General features: G+C 41.2%; 1 protein-coding gene across 1 annotated transcript in view; it reads right to left on the bottom strand.

The window, feature by feature from the left end:
* Cfap58 (cilia and flagella associated protein 58) overlaps positions 1–22432 on the bottom strand; it is a 106437-nt gene that overhangs the window by 82270 nt on the left and 1735 nt on the right. The window contains exons 3-6 of the mRNA XM_026401166.2: positions 6714–6995; positions 4503–4651; positions 2723–2879; positions 1478–1672 (exon numbers count right to left, since the gene is read on the bottom strand). Coding sequence (XP_026256951.2) covers positions 1478–1672; positions 2723–2879; positions 4503–4651; positions 6714–6995 — 783 coding nt within the window. The remainder of the gene's footprint in view (positions 1–1477; positions 1673–2722; positions 2880–4502; positions 4652–6713; positions 6996–22432) is intronic.

Below are 22432 nucleotides of genomic sequence, written 5' to 3'. Positions count from 1 at the left end.
AAAATGTTTTTAAGAAAAGATTTAATCCTATAAACTGCTTGTTTCATAAATGAAAAAAGCGACTAGGGACATAACATATTGGTAGAGCACTTGCCTAGCATATACAAAGCCCTGAATTTCATCACCAGCATTGAAAAAGAATAATAATAACAAAGAAAATGAGAAAAGACATAAAATTGCCAATATCTGTATTACCTTAAGTGGCTATAAAAGAAGAAATATTTAAAATAACACAATATTTAATATAGCAAGGATTGAGTATGGTTTTCTAAACTTGAAACGTAAAAATGAACCCATTAAGAATAAAAAATGTTTTGTTCACATAATGGAATACAGTACATCAATAAGAGCAAATGGTGGGCTAGGGTTGTGGCTCAGCAGTAGAGCACTTGCCTAGCATGTGCGAGGCCTCAGCACCACATAAAAATAAATAAATAAAAATAAAGGTATTGTGTTCAACTACAATTAAAAAAATATTTTATTTTTTTTTTTAAAGAGAGAGTGAGAGGGGAGAGAGAGAGAGAGAGAGAGAGAGAATTTTTTTTTTAATATTTATTTTTTAGTTCTCGGCGGACACAACATCTTTGTTGGTATGTGGTGCTGAGGATCGAACCCGGGCCGCACGCATGCCAGGCGAGCGCGCTACCGCTGAGCCACATCTCCAGCCCTAAAAAAATATTTTAAAAAAAAAGAGCAAATGGTTTCCTGAACTCTGTTCAATAGGGTTTTCTGCAATGATATCATGTTCTCTATCTTCACCAAGACAGTATCTACTAACCCAATGTGGCTATTGGGCACCTGAAAACCGTACTAGTGCATCTGAGGAACTGAATTTTTAATTTCACTTAGACTTAATAAATGTAAGTAACCACAGGTGGCTTAATGGCTACCACACTAGACACTGCAGGTCTATAAATTCATGGCAATTACATGATCAACTCTAATCAACAGAATAGAACAGCAGTTAGATGCCAAAGAATACATCCAGTATCTATCTTGTTTCTGTGAAGCACAAAGACAGGCAAAACTAATGTCTGCTTTAGAATTTGGGGAGGAAAGTGACTGAGAGAGAGCACCGGGGGGCTTCTGGGAGCTGGAAATGTTCTGCTTCCTGGGGTGAGTGCAGGTGAACAAGATGTGTGTTCAAGTGGTGAAAATGTATCAAGTTGCACACTTGTGACGTACTTGTGACGTATACACTTTTTAATGTGTACATCATACATCAATAAAAGGTTAAAAATAATTCACCAACCTATTGGAGCTGGGAAGGAGGAGGAGTGCATAACTACCAGGAAGAACCATTCAAAGACCCAACTACAAAGTGATGTGCTGCCACCATCAGCAGAGAAAAAATGTTGGCTGTTTTCCAAGACAACCCGAAATGCAAAATGGATAGGAAAGGGAGGTACCAGGGTGGGGGGCAGGGGGTGGGGGATACCAAGGTGGGGATGGGGGGGGGACAGTGCACCCGGCTCACCTTCTGCTCCTTCAGCTGCTGCTCTAGCCGCTGAAGCTCCTCCTTGCTCTTCTGCACGTACTGCTGCAGGGCCTTGATCTCCGACTGCCTGGTGTCCATGTCTGTCTGAATCTGCTTGAGCTCTTTCTCAAGTTTTTCCTTCTTCCGAGACTCCCTGGAAGCTTCATTCTGACGATGCTGGATTTCTTGTTGGAACTAGGGGGATGGGGGAGGGGGCACAAAGGACAAGGAGAAAAGAGATGACCCAATCACCAGGGCGGGTCTCAACTAGCCACGGTCCCCCTTCTCCCAGGCACCTCACTTTCTGGGCAATCACTTAGTAGTAGCTTTTCCATGGGAGACGGTCATCCTTGACCCCTAAAGTTCCAACTTTCAGGAATATTCTGCATCATTCATCGGAGCCTTGCCACCAAAGCCCACGGATGGGCAACAGATTCCCAGAGGATGGTAGAAAATCAACTAAATATAGAAACCCAGGATTCTAGGGATGTTGGACATGGAAAGAATTCATCCAGATCTGCATCAATAGGGACTAAATAAAATGTAACCAGCTACACTAAATATGAACTTCTGTTTTACATGCTCCTGGACGGTGCTAAACAAAGCATTAAGATTTCATCTGGGGCCTGGCTTGTGGCTCAGTGGTACAGCACTTGCCTGGCAGGTGTGAGGCCCTGGGTTCGATCCTCAGCACCACAAATAAATAAATAATCCATTGATGGCTTAAAAAAAAAAAAAAAATATATATATATATATATATATATATATATATATATATATTTAAGAAAAATATTTCATCTGGATTTCTAAATTCTATGAAAAGCCTTTCTCTTATCTCACAAAGAAGTCTCATATTCTCCTCTTGGAGATTACACTTGCATATTATCTATTTGACTTCTGGCTTCAGGTGAGAGTGATCAGAGGGACCCAGGTGGCTTTCCTATAAAGAAGAAGGGCTGAGGGGACTACTATGCCCAGTGCCATGCGGGGGCCCCTGGCCTTCACAGGGACACCTGAGTGAGCTCTGACTGTAAGCAGAGCTTGGTAACTTCTCAGAACCTGGAGAAAAAGCAGCTCAAGAAAAAGTGTTCTCCAGAAAACAAACCAGGGAGACAGGCAAAGCAAGGAATGCCTCACTTAGGCACAAGGGGGACTTTGGAGAGAACAGGCAGGAAGGGAGACGGAAGGACAGGACGTCCTCTGAAAGGGAGCTCTCCTTCATCCTGCCCAGATAGCAGAGCCCACCTGACTGATGGTCTGCTCCGCATCGTCCTTCACTCGCTCCATTTCCTGATGTTTCTCGGTGATGACAGCTAAGGACTCTCGTAATTTCACCACTTCTGACAAGAGCTGGTCCCGCTCCTTTGTCACTTCTTCTTTGAACTTTATTAAATCTCGAATACTGAAAATAAGCACACGGGAGTCGGACTAAATGGCCATCTGCTCAGGACTCCTTCCTATCATCCTGAGCCCATCTTCCTGGGAACGTCTATAGGCCCCAGTGGAGTCTATGCAGACGTAAACAGAAAGCCCTCTATGCCCTGACAAAGAGGTACCAAAAATAATGTATAGGAGATGACCCCTTCTTTAATTTTAAGGAAATGCACTGTCTATCCATGAGTGTGTATGTGTATGTGTGTATTCTGTAGGCATTTTATAGAAGACCAGAAGAACAGACACTAGTCTGGTAACCAATTATCTCTGAAGAATTTAGGGTGGGAATGTAGGGAGAATGATACTTTCCACACCTCTGTGTTATTTAGATCTGTTACAACAAGACTATATTACTCTTGTCAACTGTTGTAATTAACCTTAAGGAGGTGTCAACTTAGGAAATTATTTTTTTAATTTATCCTCCAGAGGGATATGATCACAGCTATAAAGTCTAAAGTGAAGCAAAAACATGAGCCAATAATATGCATTGTCAGTTGCCTCTCCATTCACCCAAAGAGATTTGTTTCTCCCAAAGGAATGAGGCACAGATCAAATGTTCCCCAGGACAAAATTTGAAGAATCACTCATTTGCTGGTTTTTGGAGAGTCTGTGATAACATTCATTAATTTGAATTGCAAACCAGTTACCTCCACGTTTTAAAAACCATTCCATCTGGTTTGGAATGACTTTGTGCAGAATTACCACTTCACCAGTGGAAGTTCCGTATCTGATAGGACCTCGGCAGGAGAATGAATCTGGAGTACAGCAGCTCTCACTAGAGGAAAACTTTGCCTGCAGACTTTTGCAGCTGACAGTCATCAAACAACTACTCAAAACACAGTAATTTGACGACGCTTATTTACCAACATCTTTTGATACAACATAAATGTTTAATAAGAAGCCTTCCAATCCACACTCGAGCACTTCTCCAGAAACAAAACCTCAATTCCAAGGTTTCTATGCAGAGAGATAGCAACATCTGAACACACTGTTGAAGGTGAAAACCTGGGCAGGATAGTTTGTCTTCAGTGTTCTTCCTCTTCCACTCTCCTTAAAGCCTCCTCTCCAAATTAGTTCCCTCACCTTGCTCTTCACTGGCTGCCCTGAAGAAGCTCGAATGAGATCAAATCTATCATGACGGTAATGACATCTTCTGTTTGTTTTTCCTGCCCCCTCCCCTGGCACCTCTACTTAAAACTGTCTATCCAAGTTGGACCAGTGCATCAAGAAAACATAAGAAACCAAGAGAGCAAATTAGATTTGGTTAAAGATGCCAAAGAAACTGGTCATAGTGGCACACACTGTAATCCCAGCTCCTCAAAATGCTGAGGCAGGAGGAGCACAAGTTCAAGGACAGTGTGGGAAACTAAGTGAGATCTTAAAATAAAAATTAAAAAGTGCCAGGATGTAACTCAGTGAAAAAGTACCCCGGGGGGGGGGGGCAGGGTTCAATTCCCAATACAGAAAAAAGGAAAAGAAAAGAAAATCTTTATTATTATGTACATGTATGAATATGTCAAAATGAAGCCCACTATTATGTATAATATAATGTACTAATACACTTTTTTTTAAAGATAAGATTTTGACCTACTTGCTGTCATGGTCCAGTGATAGTCCAGACCCTTGCTCAACTAGTTTGGTAAGATTCACTATTTCTTCTTTCAGAGCAAGAATCGTCTCCTTGGCTTTCTGCTCTTTGTCATAGGCTGAATCCACCATCTTCCAGGCCTTTTCAATTTCCTGGATGGGCCACAAGTATCAGTGAGAAAAACCAAACTGATGCCAGATGCAAGACTAACCAGCAAATCAAATAACATCATGATTACAATATAGTAGTCATTTATGGGGAAAGAATATTATACATTATACATTATGCATAAGTTTGTACTGACTTACAAATGGTTCAACATGAGCCAGTGAACAGCACAGTTAAAGAGGGAGATAGGCAAGGAATATTTTTTTCTTATGTAGGTGGGTGTGGCTACAAGGTCTTGCAATTTACCTAGGAAGATTATTTCTAATAAAGAAGTTGATAGATTTGCAGAATTAAAAATGAAAGCTTGTGTGCTTTCCAAATCCAGCTTTTTTACCAAAACAATAAGCTTTATCACATAAGGAATGATCACTGATCCAACACCTAAATTGATAGATTGAATATAACCTCTTGCTATTTGCAAATATAAAATACATTTGGTTCTCAGGTCCCAATGAGTACCCAGATGGCAATGTAGACTTTAGAACCCTCCCTAGGGATGCCATTCTTCGATGTTTCCAAATTGTGCATGACCACCTTGCTAATTTCTATTCTCAGAAGTTCAAGTCCAGGTCTTATTATTAAACACTGGCAGGAAAAACAAAACCCCATAGTTTGGAATAAAACAATGACTCCTATGGCTTCAACATCCTCACTGTTATAAAAGCAATGTGCAATATTATCCTACATACTTAAAAGTGAATTATAGCCATTTGAGTGGATAAGCAGCGTCTGCAAGAGCCTTAACTATCTTGCAAAATTTTATCAAGGTGGTGGGTCCTCTAGGCAGACAAGAACCTATATAGTTCAGGTGACAGTATTCCACTCTGATGTTGACAAAAAATAAAATGGGTAGAAGACAGGGTTTAAATTAATAAAATTCATGCTCACTATTATATTACAGAGATTACTCTTGAGTAACCACAGCACATAATTTCAGTGACTCAAAACAAAAGTATCAGTTCGTGGGATATGTTCTTACGTAGCAACCCTATGTACTATTTTTGACAAAACAAATGGATATTTAAGTGAAAATATGATTACATAAAGTTTTATCCAAATCAGCTTCACCAATTAGATTTTAATCACCAATTCATGCCTTCAATTTTCAGCTTTTAAATTTATAATGAAAAATGTTTTTCCTGTCATAGCATGAATTATAGCCTTCTTGTTTTGAGTTTTTCAACAAGGTTAAGAAGAAAATGGTAACTGAGAAAAAAAAATTATACTAAGGAAAAGAGTGGTTTCTAAGAAAGATAAATCATATTCTGTACTGGTCTTAGAAGTTAATTTGAATTGGTTGACATCTGATTTCACACAATAAGGAAATTACCTAAAATGTTGAGAAATTATTTCTCATAACTAGGGTTTTAATTTTTTTATTAATGTTTCAACCTGTTGTCTCCCTGAGATTAACAGGGAACGTTCATGTTTTACCTTCAAAATGTTACAATACAGTGAAGAATGAAAAATATAGCATAAAGCATTAGGGACTTAGCTCAATGGCAGAGCACTTGCCTCACACCACAGAGGCTCCACCTCAGTACTGGAAATAAATATATAGTATAAAATACAGTCATTCTTCCTCAGTGTTCCCCAAGACTGAATCCCTGGTTCTGAGGAACTGGGGAGGTCAAAGGGGAAGCAATGAGAAGCCAGGAGTTCTCAAAGTATTCACTCCTGGAATAGGAAGAAAAATAAAAGTATAAAAATATCTTTAGCAAGCTATCAGATGTGCCATTACTCATTACTCCAACAAGACATCTTGGAACTTCTCAGATGGCATTTGCTTATCTCTAAGTCCTTTGACTAACCCATTATTTCCCAAAACCCAAGTCAGAAAGCTTCTCCGTTATTTTCTGCATGGTGAAATTCACCCAGACTGATTTTTTTCTTTGTGAATACACATTATTCCCTAGAATATATTAAACGAATACAGAGCTCACGTGCATTTTTACCTAGTCATTCGTCTGCCGCCGACCTTGAGTTGTCGAGACAATGAAAGAACAATATTTTAAATTCAGGTTCATCTATTTCTACATCACTGACCTTCTTCAGGGAAGCGATGGTGGTCTGATCGTCCTGAGAGAGCTTCAGGGCAGTGGCAACCTTGGCGGAATTAACCACGATCTCTGCATTCAGCTCTCTGCACTTGGCCATCAGACGCTTCTCATTGTCATAAGACTTTTTCATGATGGTATGAAGCCTCTCGTATTCAACCCTAAATTTTTCCAGACCTTTTTCTCCTGAAAGTTCACTGAGAACCTCCTGAAAATCTCTTTCGATTTCCTCAAATGCAGTTTCTTCCATCACCAGTTTTTCACCCTTGTCCTGTGGCGGGGGAGGGGGGGGAGCAAAGATGAGAATAGGAAGGCAACAGTTACTCCATGACTGTTTACGGATTATTCTATATCCCTGAATGAACAATCTTCATCCACTGGCAGAAAAATTGAGACTGCATGTTGTGAAGACTACTTTTTCATCCCGGGATGCATTTATATGAAATGCATGTAATGTAGGAAAATTAATTAACATGAGATCATACTGGAGTAAGGTGGGCCCTAATCCAATTAGACTCAGTGTTCTTATTAAAAGAGAAATTCTAGACGGACAGACATGCACACAGGGGAAACATGAAGAATGATTGGGCTGATGCAATCTCAGGAAGACTAAAGACTGTCAGCCTCTGCCAGAAATGAAAAAGAAGCTGGGCAGGATTAGATTCAAGGTGTCCAAGGGAGCACAACTTTGCCCACGCTTTATTTTAGACTTCTATCCCTGAGAACTGTGAAACGAAAGAAAATTCTGCTGTTTAAAGCCATCGAGTTTGTGGTGGCTGCTCTAGCAAACCAGTGCAGCTACTTCTTACTAGGTACAAGACGATAATAAGTGTTAAAATATATGGTTAACATATTTATTCATTCATTCAGCAAATATTGATTGGTAAGTTCTGGAACGGAGCCTGGAGAAGATATCAAGGTAAAGAATAAATGGCCCATCCACAGAGAATTTACATTTGACTAGTTGGTGGAGGATGTTGTGCAGATAATGGAACTATAGAATTTGATCCCTGCCACAAGATGAATTCAAAGTTCTATAAGAATCTATAAGAAAAAAATTGCTCGCACCAAGAATAATAATGCAAAATTCATGAAGGAAGTGGCATTTGAGCAGGTCTAGAAGAAAGGAAGGAATTTTCACAGGAGGATGTAGAGAAAAGGGCAATCCCAGCAGATGGAACTTGTAGCAAAACTTTTCGGCCAAGCAAGTATTTAAGTTGGCTAAAGTATAAAAGATATTACTGGGAGAAGGAAGGAAAAGATTAACTAGGGAGTCAGGTACAGACTGGAGGCCTGAGAGGCATTCTAAGGAGCATGGGTTACATTGTTCTGTAGGCCACAGAGAACCACTCAAGACTTTTGTGCTTGCAACATTACACTTTGGTAGTCTACGCAGAGAAGGACTGAACCTCAATATCCTGCTACTGATCCAAGAAACTAACCAATAATAGAGTAAAATTCCAATCCACCTTGAAGATTTTAGATAGATATTCTAGTTTACCTTCTGTTTTGACAAAGCTGTCTTGCCCAATTACATGTTTTTTAATTTTTAAAAACACATGTACTATTAATTAAATCCTAAAAATGATGTGCAAGCAAAACATATTCAGAGATTAAAACAGATAAAGAGTCACAAGCATATCTATAACATTTTCTATAACAAGTGAACTATTAAGTTTAATGGAGCTTTTCTTCCTGACTAAAAGCATATTATTACAAAGAAACCAATGTAGCAACTTCACAAAGAAGGGAAAAATCATATTTAGGAAATATGGTACCATTACTGCTCTATGCTTCCCCCTTGTTGATGCTAAACATGAGCACACACAAAAATTTATCATGACAATGTTCTCAGTTCTATCCCTGTAAAAGGAATTAATGTCAACACTTGATCAGCAGCCCAATGATTTGTTGCAGGCCAACTTTTCCCTGTACACCTGGCTCTTACAACAGGAATGGGAAAATATCAAAGAAAGAAAAAAATGTTTAAAACCTCTAGGAACAAACGAGGTTTTTTTCCATACTGACATTAAAAAGTATACCATTATTAAAAATAAAAGCAATCTCGTAGCTATGACCAGTAAGCAACTGACATATACATTGTTACAGTGCATAATGGTATTTCAGAAACACTGTATCAAGGGGAACTGATCAGTGAAACTGTACATATTCCTTCATTCATCACCTGTCCTGAGCATTTGTATGTACCAGGCACTATTCTAGGCACTTAGAGTACCAATTTGTGGAAAGAAGGGAAAGGAAAAGAGAGGCATAGTAGAAGAGACTGGCATGGAAATAGATAGCAAAAGTAGAGACTAGGTAAAATTGCCCAAGGTGAAGTGAAGAAAAATAGAAGAAATGAGAAAAAATAATGAAAGGGAAGGAAAACTGAGAAACAATTACGTCCAGGTATTGGTACCTGGGGCTTGTTCATGGGGAATAAAGAAGAATGAAGTGAACCAAGATGACTATTGAGGAAGAAAAGGAGGAAACACTCAAATGCACACAATGGGAAATATAAAGGAAAACTAGAAAGACAAAGAGGAGGAAATGAGAAGCAAAGAGATGTGGATGAAAATAGGTGATGGGGAGAAGTGATGTGACCATAGCAACAGGGATGTCAAAGGGAGATGATAGTGATTGGGCCCAGGAGTGGGGAAAATGGGAAAAGGTTCAGAGTCATTCAACACAGGAAATAGAATTAATAAAGGGAGACTAGAGGCTGGGAATAGTGGTGCATGACTATAATCTCAGCATCTTGGAGAGGCTGAAGCTGGAGGGTCCCAAGTTCAAGACAAGCCTGGACAACTTAGAGAGAACCTGTCTCAAAATATTTTTAAAGGGGAGAAAGGAAGAGGAGCAAGGGTGTAGCTTGGAGGTAGAATGCATGAAGCTGGGTTCAATCTCCAATATTGAGAAAAGAAAATAGAAAGGAAGGCTAGGCATGGAGGAGATGGAATGCTGAGGGGTGGGAGATGGTGAAGAGGAGACAAGGAAAGCAACTGAGGTGGGAACATGCTGGTGCTAAGAGAAGCACCAGGGCTGGCTTCATGGGTGTGAGAACTACTTAGGTGCAAAAGGTTCAGTGCTCAGAAGAGCCCCATCCTTGGTTAATGCTCTGCTGTCAGGTTGTAAAATTCTTAATTTTTGAACAAGAAGCTTGCGTTTTCATTTTGCACTGGGCCTCAAAAATCATGTAGCTGGTCCAGGCTGGAACTGACCATGTCATGGGGAGGGCTCTGGCAGGGCAATGAAGAATTTGAATTGGACCATGGCAGATGGAAACTGTGAATGTCAAGTGATGACAGAGTCTTAAGGCTGTTGAGGTTGTAAATGAGAAGGCTAATGGACAGGCAGGAGAGTCTCTGAAAGACTGTGGAAATGACTCCTGACCAGTGAGGCTGAAGAGGGCATATACTATAATAGGGAGGAGAGTGATTGGAGGCTATAGAATATAAACACAGGGGTCCATGACAACACAGAAGATGTGTGACTGCAAGCGATCATATGATAGGAAAACAGGATGTGACAAGTGGACACGAGTCAGTAGTAGGGGTGACAAGCGTATCTGTGAAGCTTTTTCCCACTTTCCATTGAGACATCTTCAATATTTGTATCACCCTAATGGTTCAAACTCTAGGCGTGGATGCTTGTCGTGTGTCTGGGAACTCATGAGGGAAGGACAGGAGGGGATGAGGCCAGAGAAAGGCCAACGGAGAAAGGCCCCGGAAAGTGAGGGTGCAGGTGGGGATAGGATGTTGATGGGAGAGGATCAGAATCAGTGGATGCCGCAGGGCATCTAGCGGGAGAGATGGGAGGAAGAGGTGGGGCGAGAGGCCACCGACAAGGGAGCCTGACCTCTGCCATCCTGATGCTCTCTCGGGGCGGCCTCAGAGGCTGCTGGGGAGACTGAAGAAACGGGCCGGAGTCTGGGGGAGGGGCTGTGCACCGCCCTCAGCGCCTAAAAGGGCGACGTGTTATCTCTATCGCCTGCGGTGGGCTGAAACCCGGCGCTCGGCGCGTCCTCCTGTTGCCTGGCAACCGCCACGCCCCCTAGGGGAAGAACGGGCGTTCCAAAGGGGAGGGGCCTCAGAGGCTGGAGGTATTCCTCAAAGAAATATGCAAATGTCTCCTGAATGGGGCGGAACCAAGGAAATGAGTGGGCGGAGCTCGGAGTCTGGGAGGAGGCCCTGGAAGATGCAGAAGTTAGAGATTCCCAAGAGAAAGGCTCCCCTGATTGGCATTTCAGGTGCAGAGAGTTGAAATAAGGAAGTTCCTTCGTTCATGAAATGTGCGAGACCCCTCTCTGGCTTTGTTCATTTTTTTCCTCTTTATCCCCATCCCTATTCCCAAACTTCATCCTCAGCCCCAGCTGCATTCTTGCTGCTGTGTTTGGATGTGTATTTTTTAAAAATGAAAGCCCGGACGGTGGTGCAAGCCTGTAATCGCAGGGACTCAGGAGGCTGAGACAGGAGGATCGCCTGGGCAATATAGGGAGACCCTGTCTCAAAATAAAAAATGAAAAGGGTGGGGATGTAGCTCAGTGGTAGAGCACGCTGGGTCCAGTCCCCAGGTAGAAGGGGAGGGAGGGAGGAAGATAGATAGCGGGTTTTTGTTTGGTTTGGTTTTGGTTTTGGTTTTTAAAAATGGTATTGTTCCCTTCCTCTCCCCCTTTCCTCTACAAACCTCTCTCTCTCTCTCTCTCTCTCTCTCTCTGTCTCTCTGTCTCTCTCTCTCTCTCTCTCTCTCTCTCTCTCTCTCTCTCTCTCTCTCACACACACACACACACACACACACACACACACACACACACTGAGGCACACCCCCAGCCACTTTTATTCTTTTATTTTCTATTTTGAGACAGGGTCTGGCTAAATTGCTGAGGCTGTACTCACACTTGCAATCCTCCTGCCTTCACTTCCCTTGTTGTTGGGATTACAGGTGTGCACCACTGTGCCCAGGGAGATCATCTTATATTCTACTTTTTTTCAGTCAACATTTTTCTTCTTTTTTCCCCCAACATCCTTTCTAAGGGTCTGTCTTCGTTGCGGTTGGTGTGATAATCCCAGTTCATCACTTCTGATTGCTTCACAGCATTTCAGATGTGGCATCTACCACATTTTACTTCCATTCCCCAAATGTTAGCAAAACTGCCTCTAACTCTCTAATACCACAAACAATGTAGCCATGTACATTTTGTCTGTGGTCCATTTAATAGACCCAAGTAAACTTCTCTGAAATACATGCCTAGGAGAAGGATTTGGAAGTCACAGGGGATGCAGGGGGCCATCACTCTTGAATAGGCAGATGTGTCCTGTATGAAGAGATCCAGCCAAGGTGTCAATAGATTGCAAAAATACTAAAATACTTTTTTTAAATACAACCTCTACTCTCATCCAAGTCATGTCCCACTGGAGGAATATGTGTCCTGCCCATCCCACTTCTATTACACACACACAGACACACACACACAGAGACAGAGAGAGAGACTCTGTTCTCCATTTTCCACCCAATCCATGGAAGGCTGTGACTATCTAGAGAGGGCACCTTTTGAAATCCATCTGCTCAGAGGTGGACACTTTTTTCCAGCTGCACAAAGATGCCTACTAGCCTAATGGAAGCCCTGATTACTTAGCTGCACCAAGTACTGTTAAATCAAGTACCAGAATCACTGCCCTACATTCTATGCCCGTGTGTCATACAAGGGTTTCTGACCCACACTCCCCTCCTTGCCAGTATGTACTAGTTTATTTATTCATAGACGCTAATAAAGTGTTTACTAAGTATCAGACACTAACCAGTGCTCAAACTCATCTAATAAGCCAATTTCTAGTTTTTGACACTATAATGGAAAGAATGTCAGTCCGTTTTGCTTTCATTTTCACTTTATCTACCAGTGAAATTGAACATTTCTTCCTATATTCATAGGCCACAGAGGTTTTCTTCAATGAACTGCCTATTCATGGCCCTACTTTTCTATAAGTCCTTTTTTTTTTGGACTAGGATTTGAACTCAGGAGCATTCTACCACTGAGCTATATCCCCAGATCTTTTATTTTATTTTATTTTATTTTATTTTATTTTATTTTACTTAGAAACAGGTTGTCCCGAGTTACCCACCAGCCTGGACTCACACTTGTGATCCTCCTGCTTCAACCTCCCGAGTCTCTGGAATTACCAGTGTGTACCACCATGCCAGCATCTTTCTATTTTTATAGGACAGTAATCCTTAATTTTGATCCTGTAGACCTTTGTCCTAATTATTCATTTATTTGTTTTGCTTTTTAGGTGATTTTTCAGTGTGATTGTGTCCTTCTCAACTCCGGGGTCATAAAGATATTCTTCATCATTTTATTCTATAAACTGTATCATTTTACCTTTTCATACTCAATTCTTAGTCCATCTGCAGTTCACCTTTGTATTTGGCATGAAATAGGGGTCCACTTGTATTTTTCTCCAGGGAGTGAGCAAATTTTCCAATATCCAATACCAAACAACCCATTGTTTCCCATGCGGTTTGGGAAAGTTCCCAAATAAACATGAGTACGTTCTGAGTTCCTGGTTGGTTTCTGTGCCAGCACCATAAAACATGAATGCCACCCATTCCTCACGTTTTATTGCTATGGTGGCAGAGTCAAGACAAGCACCACCCCCCATTCCTATTTCTATGTTAAATTGCTTTGGCTCTTCATCAACCTTTATCCTCTCATAATAATTGAGTAAGTTTGTGAAGTTCCTCATGACAAATTTTAGTTGAATTTGCATTGAATTGTTTAATTCAGGGAAAATTGACATCCATACAATGACATCTCATTCATGACCTGATACTATATCCCTGGTAGGCAAACAGGGTATAATGTGGCTGTCACAATGTACATGGCTCATATCTTGCACTGGTGTCAAATGTGGGGCTGTCTGTCTCCTCATTTCCTAGGACTCTCCAAAAGGATCCTTTCAGGTGGCCTGCCAAGGTGACAGCCATGTGAAACAGCAAACATGTTTTTAAGGAACCCACTACATGACAGGCACCAGGCTGATCATAGGAACCACCAGCTGACTAAAGCAGAGTCTCTGACCTTTGCATTCACAATCTGACACTGAGGGAATGAAGAAAGGAGATTGACAATTAGTCCTAACACAATATGAGGCATCTTTTAGTGCATGTCATGCCAAGAGAAAGCACTATGGGAACTCAGGGACTCTAAACACTGATTGATACCTGAAAGCATTCTTTATGATATGGGGACAGAAAGATTCCAATACGAAGAGGTGAAAAGACACGTGACATGTCCATCTCATAGGAGTGAGATCCACATAGACATCAAATTAGATGGAAAATGGGTGAAAGGAGGAGCAGGTGGACAAATCCATTTATACTAATAAACAAGACAGATGTTGGATTTCCGATTTTCCAGACTATGAAAGACGAGTCACCATCCTGCTCTCCCCGTGTGGTTGTAATCAAAAGAAGCACTAGGTGGCATCATAATACCGATACTCCTTACCTCTCAGCGCCTCCAGGAGAAACCCCCACTAGGATTTTGTCAGCCCCTAATCTAGACAAGCAGGAGGGCTTCTATTAGTCTCATTTCTCATTATAGCCACCTAATTTATTTGTTAGCTACCTACTATATGCCCAGATCTATGCTGTATACTGTGAAGAAAAAATACAAAAGGAGTTGAAGACAGGACCTCTGACCAAGTGAGCCTATAGGGAAGTAAGCATGCATCCCACCCATCCTCATCAAAGATGCTTTAACACAGTCACAGTCAGGGTGCAGGGAGCATTGAGATAAGGATGTCAGGATGTAAGGTCCTGTGTGATCTGACACTTTAACATTAATTCTTTGGATATGTCATGTTCTTCCTCGATGACTGGAATTCATAAATGTTGTCTGTCTGTCTGACATACTGAATCCTCCCTCTTCACCTAGATGACCTCACTCATTTTTCCTCAGGTATTTCCTGGCCTGCCCTCAACGCTCTGTGACCTTTCCACATACTGTGTATTCTACTTCTTGGACCATCCCCAATGGCAATGAACCATCTAGTCATAAATATAGTTTTTGCTATGTGTGTCTTTCCCCACCAGGTTGTCAATCAAGACGACAAGAATGGGCACGTGGCTAGTCCAGCCATGATCCAATGGTGTTGGGCTTATGGGCAGAATTGTGTGCCCCTCCCCATTCATATGTTGAAGCGCTAACCTCATATCTCAGAAGGTGACTGTATTTGGAGATAGAGCCTTTAAAGAGGAGATTAAGTTAGAATAAGGCTGAGAGGGTGGACCCTAATCCAATATGACTGGTGTCCTTATAAGAAGAAAAATGTAGACACACAAAGAAACACCAGGAATGTGTGCACGCAGAGGAGAGACGATGAGGAGGCTGTCTGCAAGCCTAGGAAAGACCTCCAGAAAAATCAAACTTGCAAATACCTTGATCTTAGAGTTTAAATCTCCAGTGCAGCAAGGAAATACATTTCTGTTTTCTAAGCCACATGGTAGTTTGTAATAACAGCCCTAGCAAACTAATATAACTGGCCAACACTGCTCTCAGTAAACAACTATTGGGTGAATGACTATTGAATGAGTTCTAAAACATGGAAGTGAAGGATGGCATCTTAGGGAAAGGTCATTGGTAGACCTTGAACTTGAACTTAATATGCATTAGAGACATGGAAGAAAATAGAAGGTATCTCAAATATAGGAAATAGAACTGGGCAGATATCAAGGCAAGACTGCAAAAATCCTGCTAGAGGGAGGGTGAGGTCCCTACCAAGGAGCTGTAGAGTCTAACATTGATAAGAGGACAGGTGGATAGTAGAGTGCCTTGGAAGAATAGCAGAGAAGTGTCTGGAAATGCAAGGACCACAGACCACCAAGGCTACAGCCATTTGTTCTGCCAGATAACACAAATATATGATCATGAGCTGTCATACCTCTGCAAAGCCCTTGTTTAAACCTGGATATAATAGCCTCTTATCAGCACCCTCCTAGGACATCCAAGCTGTGCGCTGTAATACAGGAGTGAGAACAGCATTATGTACAGAGTGCTCATCTCTTCAACACCCAGTGATAATATAAAGTAAACCTCTAGAAAAGCAGAAATACCCATTTGTACCCTCCAAGCAGATTCCCAGCCTGCAATGCAAAACAAGCGTGCCCTCAAAGAACCTAAGTCTAATGGATCACAGAGATCCTGGAAGCTATTTGGGAGAACTCCGCACAATCCACAGTCTCTTCTGAGATTAGTAATTCCCACAGACAAGTATGTGCCTCTCAGGAGCCACATACTCCAAATGGCCCTACCTGCCTCCTGAGGGCAGTGTTAGAGATCTGGACCCACGAGGCCAATTCTAGTATTTTTTTTTCCTGAAAATTTATAACTAGGACCAACAGTTGTAAGTCAATCATTGCTGGGGCCTGAAACTGAGCATGTGAAGCCCAAGAGAGGGAGAGATGGCAGGCTGCATGGAGGGAAGAATAAAGCAGATTAATGAGGAGTGGACCCAAAAGAGGAAGACAGATCAGAGAGGGGTTTCTTCTTTGTTGCTGATGCCTCTTCAGATCCTGGGGAGGCCCACTAATATCTGCTCTCTTGGGTTCTGCTAGATACATTGTATCACCCTAAAAAAATCACTGGGTCCCCATATGACACAGTAAAAACTGCTCCAGTCATCATGTCTAACGTTTCTCCTCCGGGCTACTGGGAAGATTAAAAGCCCACGTGTTACAGAAAATTGTTTTCATTTATCAGCCGACCCTATGGTCACCTTAGATGACAAAGCAGCCTCCCAGCTGGTTAGTGCTCTCCAAAACCATGCGGGCGTATTTTATTCCTTTAATCTTCTCCTTTTCCAGCCTGCTGCAGACCTAAGTTAACAGAACGTTTGTTGAGCATTTGACATTGATCCCCAAAGGGTCTCCAGACAAACTCCCCTCTCGATACCTGAAGAGGCAAGCAAGCTCAGGCAGATTTATTAGGAAGACTGGAAGGTCAGGCGCCAGGCAGGGGCGGGCGGTGCAGGAGCAGCCAGCAGGTGACCATTTCTGCCTGGAGGAGTCATGGGTGTCATAACCGCCCAGTAATCGTACCTGCTTGGAATGTTCCTGGCGCACCAGCTCTTCTCCCATCAGAGCACCTTTTGACACAATGCTCAGACCAGCTCATCCAGTCCATGCATCTTGCCCAAGAGATCAAGGCTGCAGGTCCGTGTCCTCCTAGGACTGGTGAGAACTTGCACAAACCAAAGGGTTGACCAGATGGTTCAAAAGACTGACAGGCTACCACAGCTTATTCCCACCACAGATAAATAAGTGAATAAACATTTTTAAACATCGAAGCACAAATATCTTTGATGATGAGTCAATGCCCTTATTTCTACTATCCCTAAAAAAAAAAAAAAATCTATTTTTAAACACCTCTAGACTTCCCATGTGTTCATTGCTCTGTCCCCTTCATTGTCTAATTAGCTCCTTCAAGAGTCAGTTTAGGTGAAATGCCATGGTTCATGCAATCCCAGCAACTTGGGAGCAGAGGGAGGAGGATCACAAGTTTAAAGCCAGTCTCAGAAAATTTAGCAAGACTCTAAGCAATTTAGCAAGACCTTAACACAAAACAAAACAAAAAAAAAGTAAAAAGGCTGGGGATGTATCTCCATGGTAAAACACCCCTGGGTTCAATCCCCGGTACCAAAAAAAGGAGAGAAAAAAGAAACAGTCAATTCTGTGTGGCCTCCTCCAAGAAGTCTTCCTAGTTGGGCACCCTTCCTCCAAGCTGCTAGTAAACCAGAGCATCATTCTGTTCACATGCAGTATTATACTTGTGTGCTGACTTGTGTCCTACCCCTCCCCCAGATTGGGAGGACCAGTTTGTTGTTATTGTTGTTGTTTAAGTATCTATGATGTGGATTCATACAAAGGAGACACTCAAAATAGAAAGTTCGATGAATAACGACTGGGAACGTTATATGCTTATATGCTCAGGCACACAGCAATTATTCTTGGGAGTGAGGAGTGACTTAGGTAAGTTGAAAGCAATTGGAACACAAACATTTAAGATTCTTAAGGTAGTTAAACAAATCATGTCCAAGTACAAACCAGGGCCCCAAAGAGAAGTATTAAGGATTACAGTGAGATGCATTCATCTCTTTTCTCTGCCCATTCTAAGAAAGTACTGAAGAACTATTTTTTTGTCTTGTCCATAGGGCTGCACACATGGTAGATCGTCAATAAAATTTGGTGAATGAATGGGAAAAAGTTGGTTGATGAATGAGTGGCTACATTCATTCACTTCTGCTCCCATGGAACAAAAGCAGCCATAGACAACACATAAATGAATGAGCCAATAAAACTTTATTTACAGAAACAGGTGGCTCTTGGCTTGGGTCTACCAGCCATAGTTTGCCACTTCCTGATTTAGCACAATGCCTGGCATAGAGTTGGTGCTGAAATATTTGTTGGATGAATAAACAAGGGAAGAAGGTCTTCCTAAAGTTATAACACTGTGATTTGTTTTAAAGCTCTGTGTACTGTCTTTAGACATTATCTACAGGGAGAGCAAAGAATGCCTAATGACCAGAAATAAGCTTGAGAGAAATTATCTGTCAGTTCTTTCCCACTCCAAGCCTTGCATATAGATGGAACATTGGCATGCAGAAAACAGGAACAAACAGCCATCACGGAGATGTGAGCTAGAAGAGTCATTTAAAGAAGGATTTTTTTTTTTTTTTGTAAAATGTGAATCTTGATTTATTAATGAGCTGTGGCCTGCATTTGTTTCTCTCTCTCTCTCTCTCTCTCTCTCACACACACACACACACAAAGATAAAATAGAGAAAAAAGAAAAGGACTGGGGGCATAGTTCAGTGGTAGAGTTCTTGCCCAGCTTATATGAAACCCCAGGTTCAATATCCAATACTGCAAAAAAAATTAATAAAATAAATGAACATAATAGATTGTGTCACATGTAGTGTACATAAGGATTGTTCTGAAGGAATCTTTCAGTTTTAATGCACTGACATGTAAAGGAAAAAGATACAGTATAGCAAGATTCTGGAGCCCATGCCTGGTTCAAATCTTGGCTCTTGGAGCTGGGCAAGATGGTTCAGGGCCTGTAATTCCAGCTACTTGGGAGGCTGAGGCAAAAGAATCACAAGTTTGAGGCCAGCCTCTGCAACTTAGCAAGATCCTGCCTCAAAATAGAAAGGCCTGGAGATGTAGCTCAATAGTAGGTGACCCTGAGTTCAATCCCCAGTATCATAAAAAAATAATAATAATAATCCTGGCTCTCCCATTTATTAGCTGTGTAAACTTGGACAAATTATTTAGCTTCTCTGGGCCTCAGTTTCTTCATCTGTTAAATGGGAATCTAATGACACCTACTGTGTATGGTTATTATAGGAGTTAAATGAATTATTATGTGCAAAATGCTTAGCATAATACCTAGCACATAATTTAAGCATCAATTATTATTCTGCCACTAACCAACAATGTAACCCTGAGTGTATGACCTAACTTTTCTGGCTTCATCTTCATCAGTAAGTCAACAGAACAGCCCCGTAGGCTCCAGCATTCCCAAGGGAGCAGTGTTGCCAGCACTGACCTTGAGGAAAGAAACAGCCAAACATAAATCATCCATCTTGTTCAACTGACACCTTTGAGGTCGCAGCAAAGCAGCCTCTTCCAGAGAAACATCCTGTAAACTAGAGCTGTTATCTCTTCAAATTCCAGACAAAGTTGAATTCAGGGTGGTGAGAGATTGACCAAATCAAGGAAAAGTGCCCTTTTACCCCTCCATCAGACTCCTGATGACTAGCCATGGCTTCCTGTCCCTCCCATCGTCATGCATTCTGTTCCATATTCTGGGATAACCACAGATGGGGGAGAACGGGAAATCCCCATGGATTCAATGTAAAAATTTTTCCCCTGTGTTCCTGACTGTGGAATGTCTGAAGCTATCCTGCAGTGGGTCCTGGGCTTGCCACCTTCCACAGTGAAATTTGAAACTTCATGTAATGCTGACCCTCTGCTAACGAAAACAATTCCATTTTCTTACACACACACACACCAATACAAACAGGCAAACCTGGGACTGGTTGTTCACAAATAAAGACATAAACATGTCCAATAATAATGTTCTGTTCTGCCTCATTCATAATTAAAGAAATGCAAATCGAGACATCTTTTTTTTTCCTACCCCAAAAAGAAGCAAACTAATTAGTAAATACCCAAGACCTGCAAGAATGTGAGGAAACAGGCAATCTCATACTTTATTGACAAGGGTTTAAATTGGTATAACCACTTTGAAAGGCAATTTTGCAAAAACTATGAAAACAGTAGATGCACATAATATTTGACCAGTCCTGAAAAAATCATGACATTGAACAGAAACAGCCACCTGTACACATGCTTTATATTTGAGAAAAATAAGCTCTTCTGTGTTTAAGCCTAAAATCTTACATACTTATAAAATTACTGTTGTGTATTCTGTTACTTGCAGCCAAAAATATTCCTAATTAATAAAGTTTTTTAAAAAATAAATTAAAAAATAAAAATAAATTAATGAGGATTTTTTAAACGAGGTTATTCTTTTTTAAAAAAAAATATTTTTAAGAGAGAGAGAATTTTTTAATATTTATTTTTTAGTTTTCTGCAGTCACAACACCCCTGTTTGTACGCGGCACCGAGGATGGAACCCGGGCCGCATGCATGCCAGGCGAGCGCCACTGCTTGAGCCACATCCCCAGCCCATGAGGTTATTCTTATTTTGCACTGACTTTAACATGAAGGTTTCTAGTATTCTGCAGTAAGTATGATATAAATTTGGGGACTGAACTTCACCCTTGTACATATCATGTTACAGGAGCTTTTGTATCTGAATACTGAATTGTATCTAATGATTTTCAGCATCTATGGTGATGTTCTTTCAATTTTTCCCTTGTGATTTATTTATGTTGTCATATTCTTTTCATGTGCTGCTGTTTCTGTTTGCTAATATTTTACAAATTATTTCAGATTTGACACAGAACTCATAAAATGAAATTATTACTTTTCTTCCTTTCCCCTTTTAATGAGTTTTTGAATGTTTTGACTTACACCTTATTACTATAAGAATCTCAACCACTAAAATGTTTTAAATGTAAATGACTAAATTTTTAATTTCTACATATTATATTTCTACTTTTTCAAATTTATCTTTTTTTCATAGTTCTATGTTCTATCATCTTATCTTTGCATCTTGACCATTACTATTTTATAGACTTTTTCAAATTGCTCTATCATCTCAAGAACTTAAGGGGCTAATTCTCCTGTTCATGACGTATACGTATCTACTCCCTGGTGTGATTCATTTCCTAGTTTGGTTTATCATTTCTCAGGATAAGCTTGTCTTCAATGGGAGTTATTTCTTTGGGAAAATAAATAAATAAATAAACAACCGAGTTTTACATTTCCCTCTGACAGGCCAGGAGGATTCTCCATTTGGAAGCAGCTTTCCTCTTCTTCCCTAACTTCCAGATTCCCTCACCACATGAGGAATATAAATTGGGACTTCAGACCTACCCGTGGTGCAGGCCCACTAGGGGTTCTGATTTTTATAGCAGACATTCTTTAATTAAGTCAGGCCCCAGATAAACCACAAACTTCCTTGCAGATCCTAGGCCAACAGAGGAAGATTTTTTTTTTTTTTTCCATTCCACTGCTACTAAAAGCCAGCCTTCCCAGAGCCCCAGCTTTGGGCAGAAGGCTCAAATCTAGATCCCTATCTTTCTAATTTAAGGCTTGAATGGATCCTAATTCCCGATCATTGACTGGGGACTCATCCCAGACTTAACCATTTGGACTTATATTCATATCATGCCTTTGAGTTCCCTCACACCTAGAGATCCCCCTCTACCACACCATTTTTTTTTGTTTCTTTTTCTTTTTTCTTTCATTGTTGATATTCTATTCAGCAGTACTGTGTTTGAAGCAGGGGTTCCCTGACTTCTTTCCTCACGGGGTTCCTGGAAGCTTTTCCTATCTCTTAATAACCTTTTCAGGAGCAAGATTGATGTGATGCAGGAACTACCCAAGAGGGAAGTCCAACCCAGCAGGAGACTCAAAGAAGACTTCCTGGAGGAGTGATAGCCTGTCGGGGGATGTGAAAACTGAACACACAATTAGGCACAAATGGTATGATTGTGCATGGGGCTCACAGGTTGGAGAAAGAGGTGGGGTAAAGGTTGCAGGCAGAAGATAGAGCGCATGTGAACATCCTCAGGGGTAAAACACCGAGCAACCGGCTTATCACATCCTGTGAAGCACAAGTTCCAAGAAGTGCAAGGAGTTTAGTGGTGGAACTTGGACTGAGATAAGAGGTTGGGGAGATAAGAAGAGACCAATTCATAAGCAGTTTATGTGGAAGGATAGTATGGTGAACCAAGTTCTGTGAGTAGACAGGAGCCCATGAAAGAGACCATCAGCCACAGAGGATGAAATCATTGGGTTTAAAAGAAAAACATAATAAATCTTCCTTTTATAAATATACACAACCAGTTAGAAATAGCTAAAACAAATTTTGCAGACAAGATGGCAATCCCAGAGGGCATTCAAGCATGTAAGCACTACCTTGACATTCCAGCAAAACCCTCAACTCTTAGCCAAAGGATTATAGGGCTCAGGTCTGTGTGAACCCCCTCCATCCCCCAGGAAATGTCCCCAGCCATG

The sequence above is a fragment of the Urocitellus parryii genome, chromosome 5 (genome assembly GCF_045843805.1).
Source record: "Urocitellus parryii isolate mUroPar1 chromosome 5, mUroPar1.hap1, whole genome shotgun sequence".
In the NCBI taxonomy this organism is placed as follows: domain Eukaryota; kingdom Metazoa; phylum Chordata; class Mammalia; order Rodentia; family Sciuridae; genus Urocitellus; species Urocitellus parryii.
Note: the sequence above shows the minus strand (reverse complement) of the source record. Positions and strands in the feature narration are given on the sequence as shown.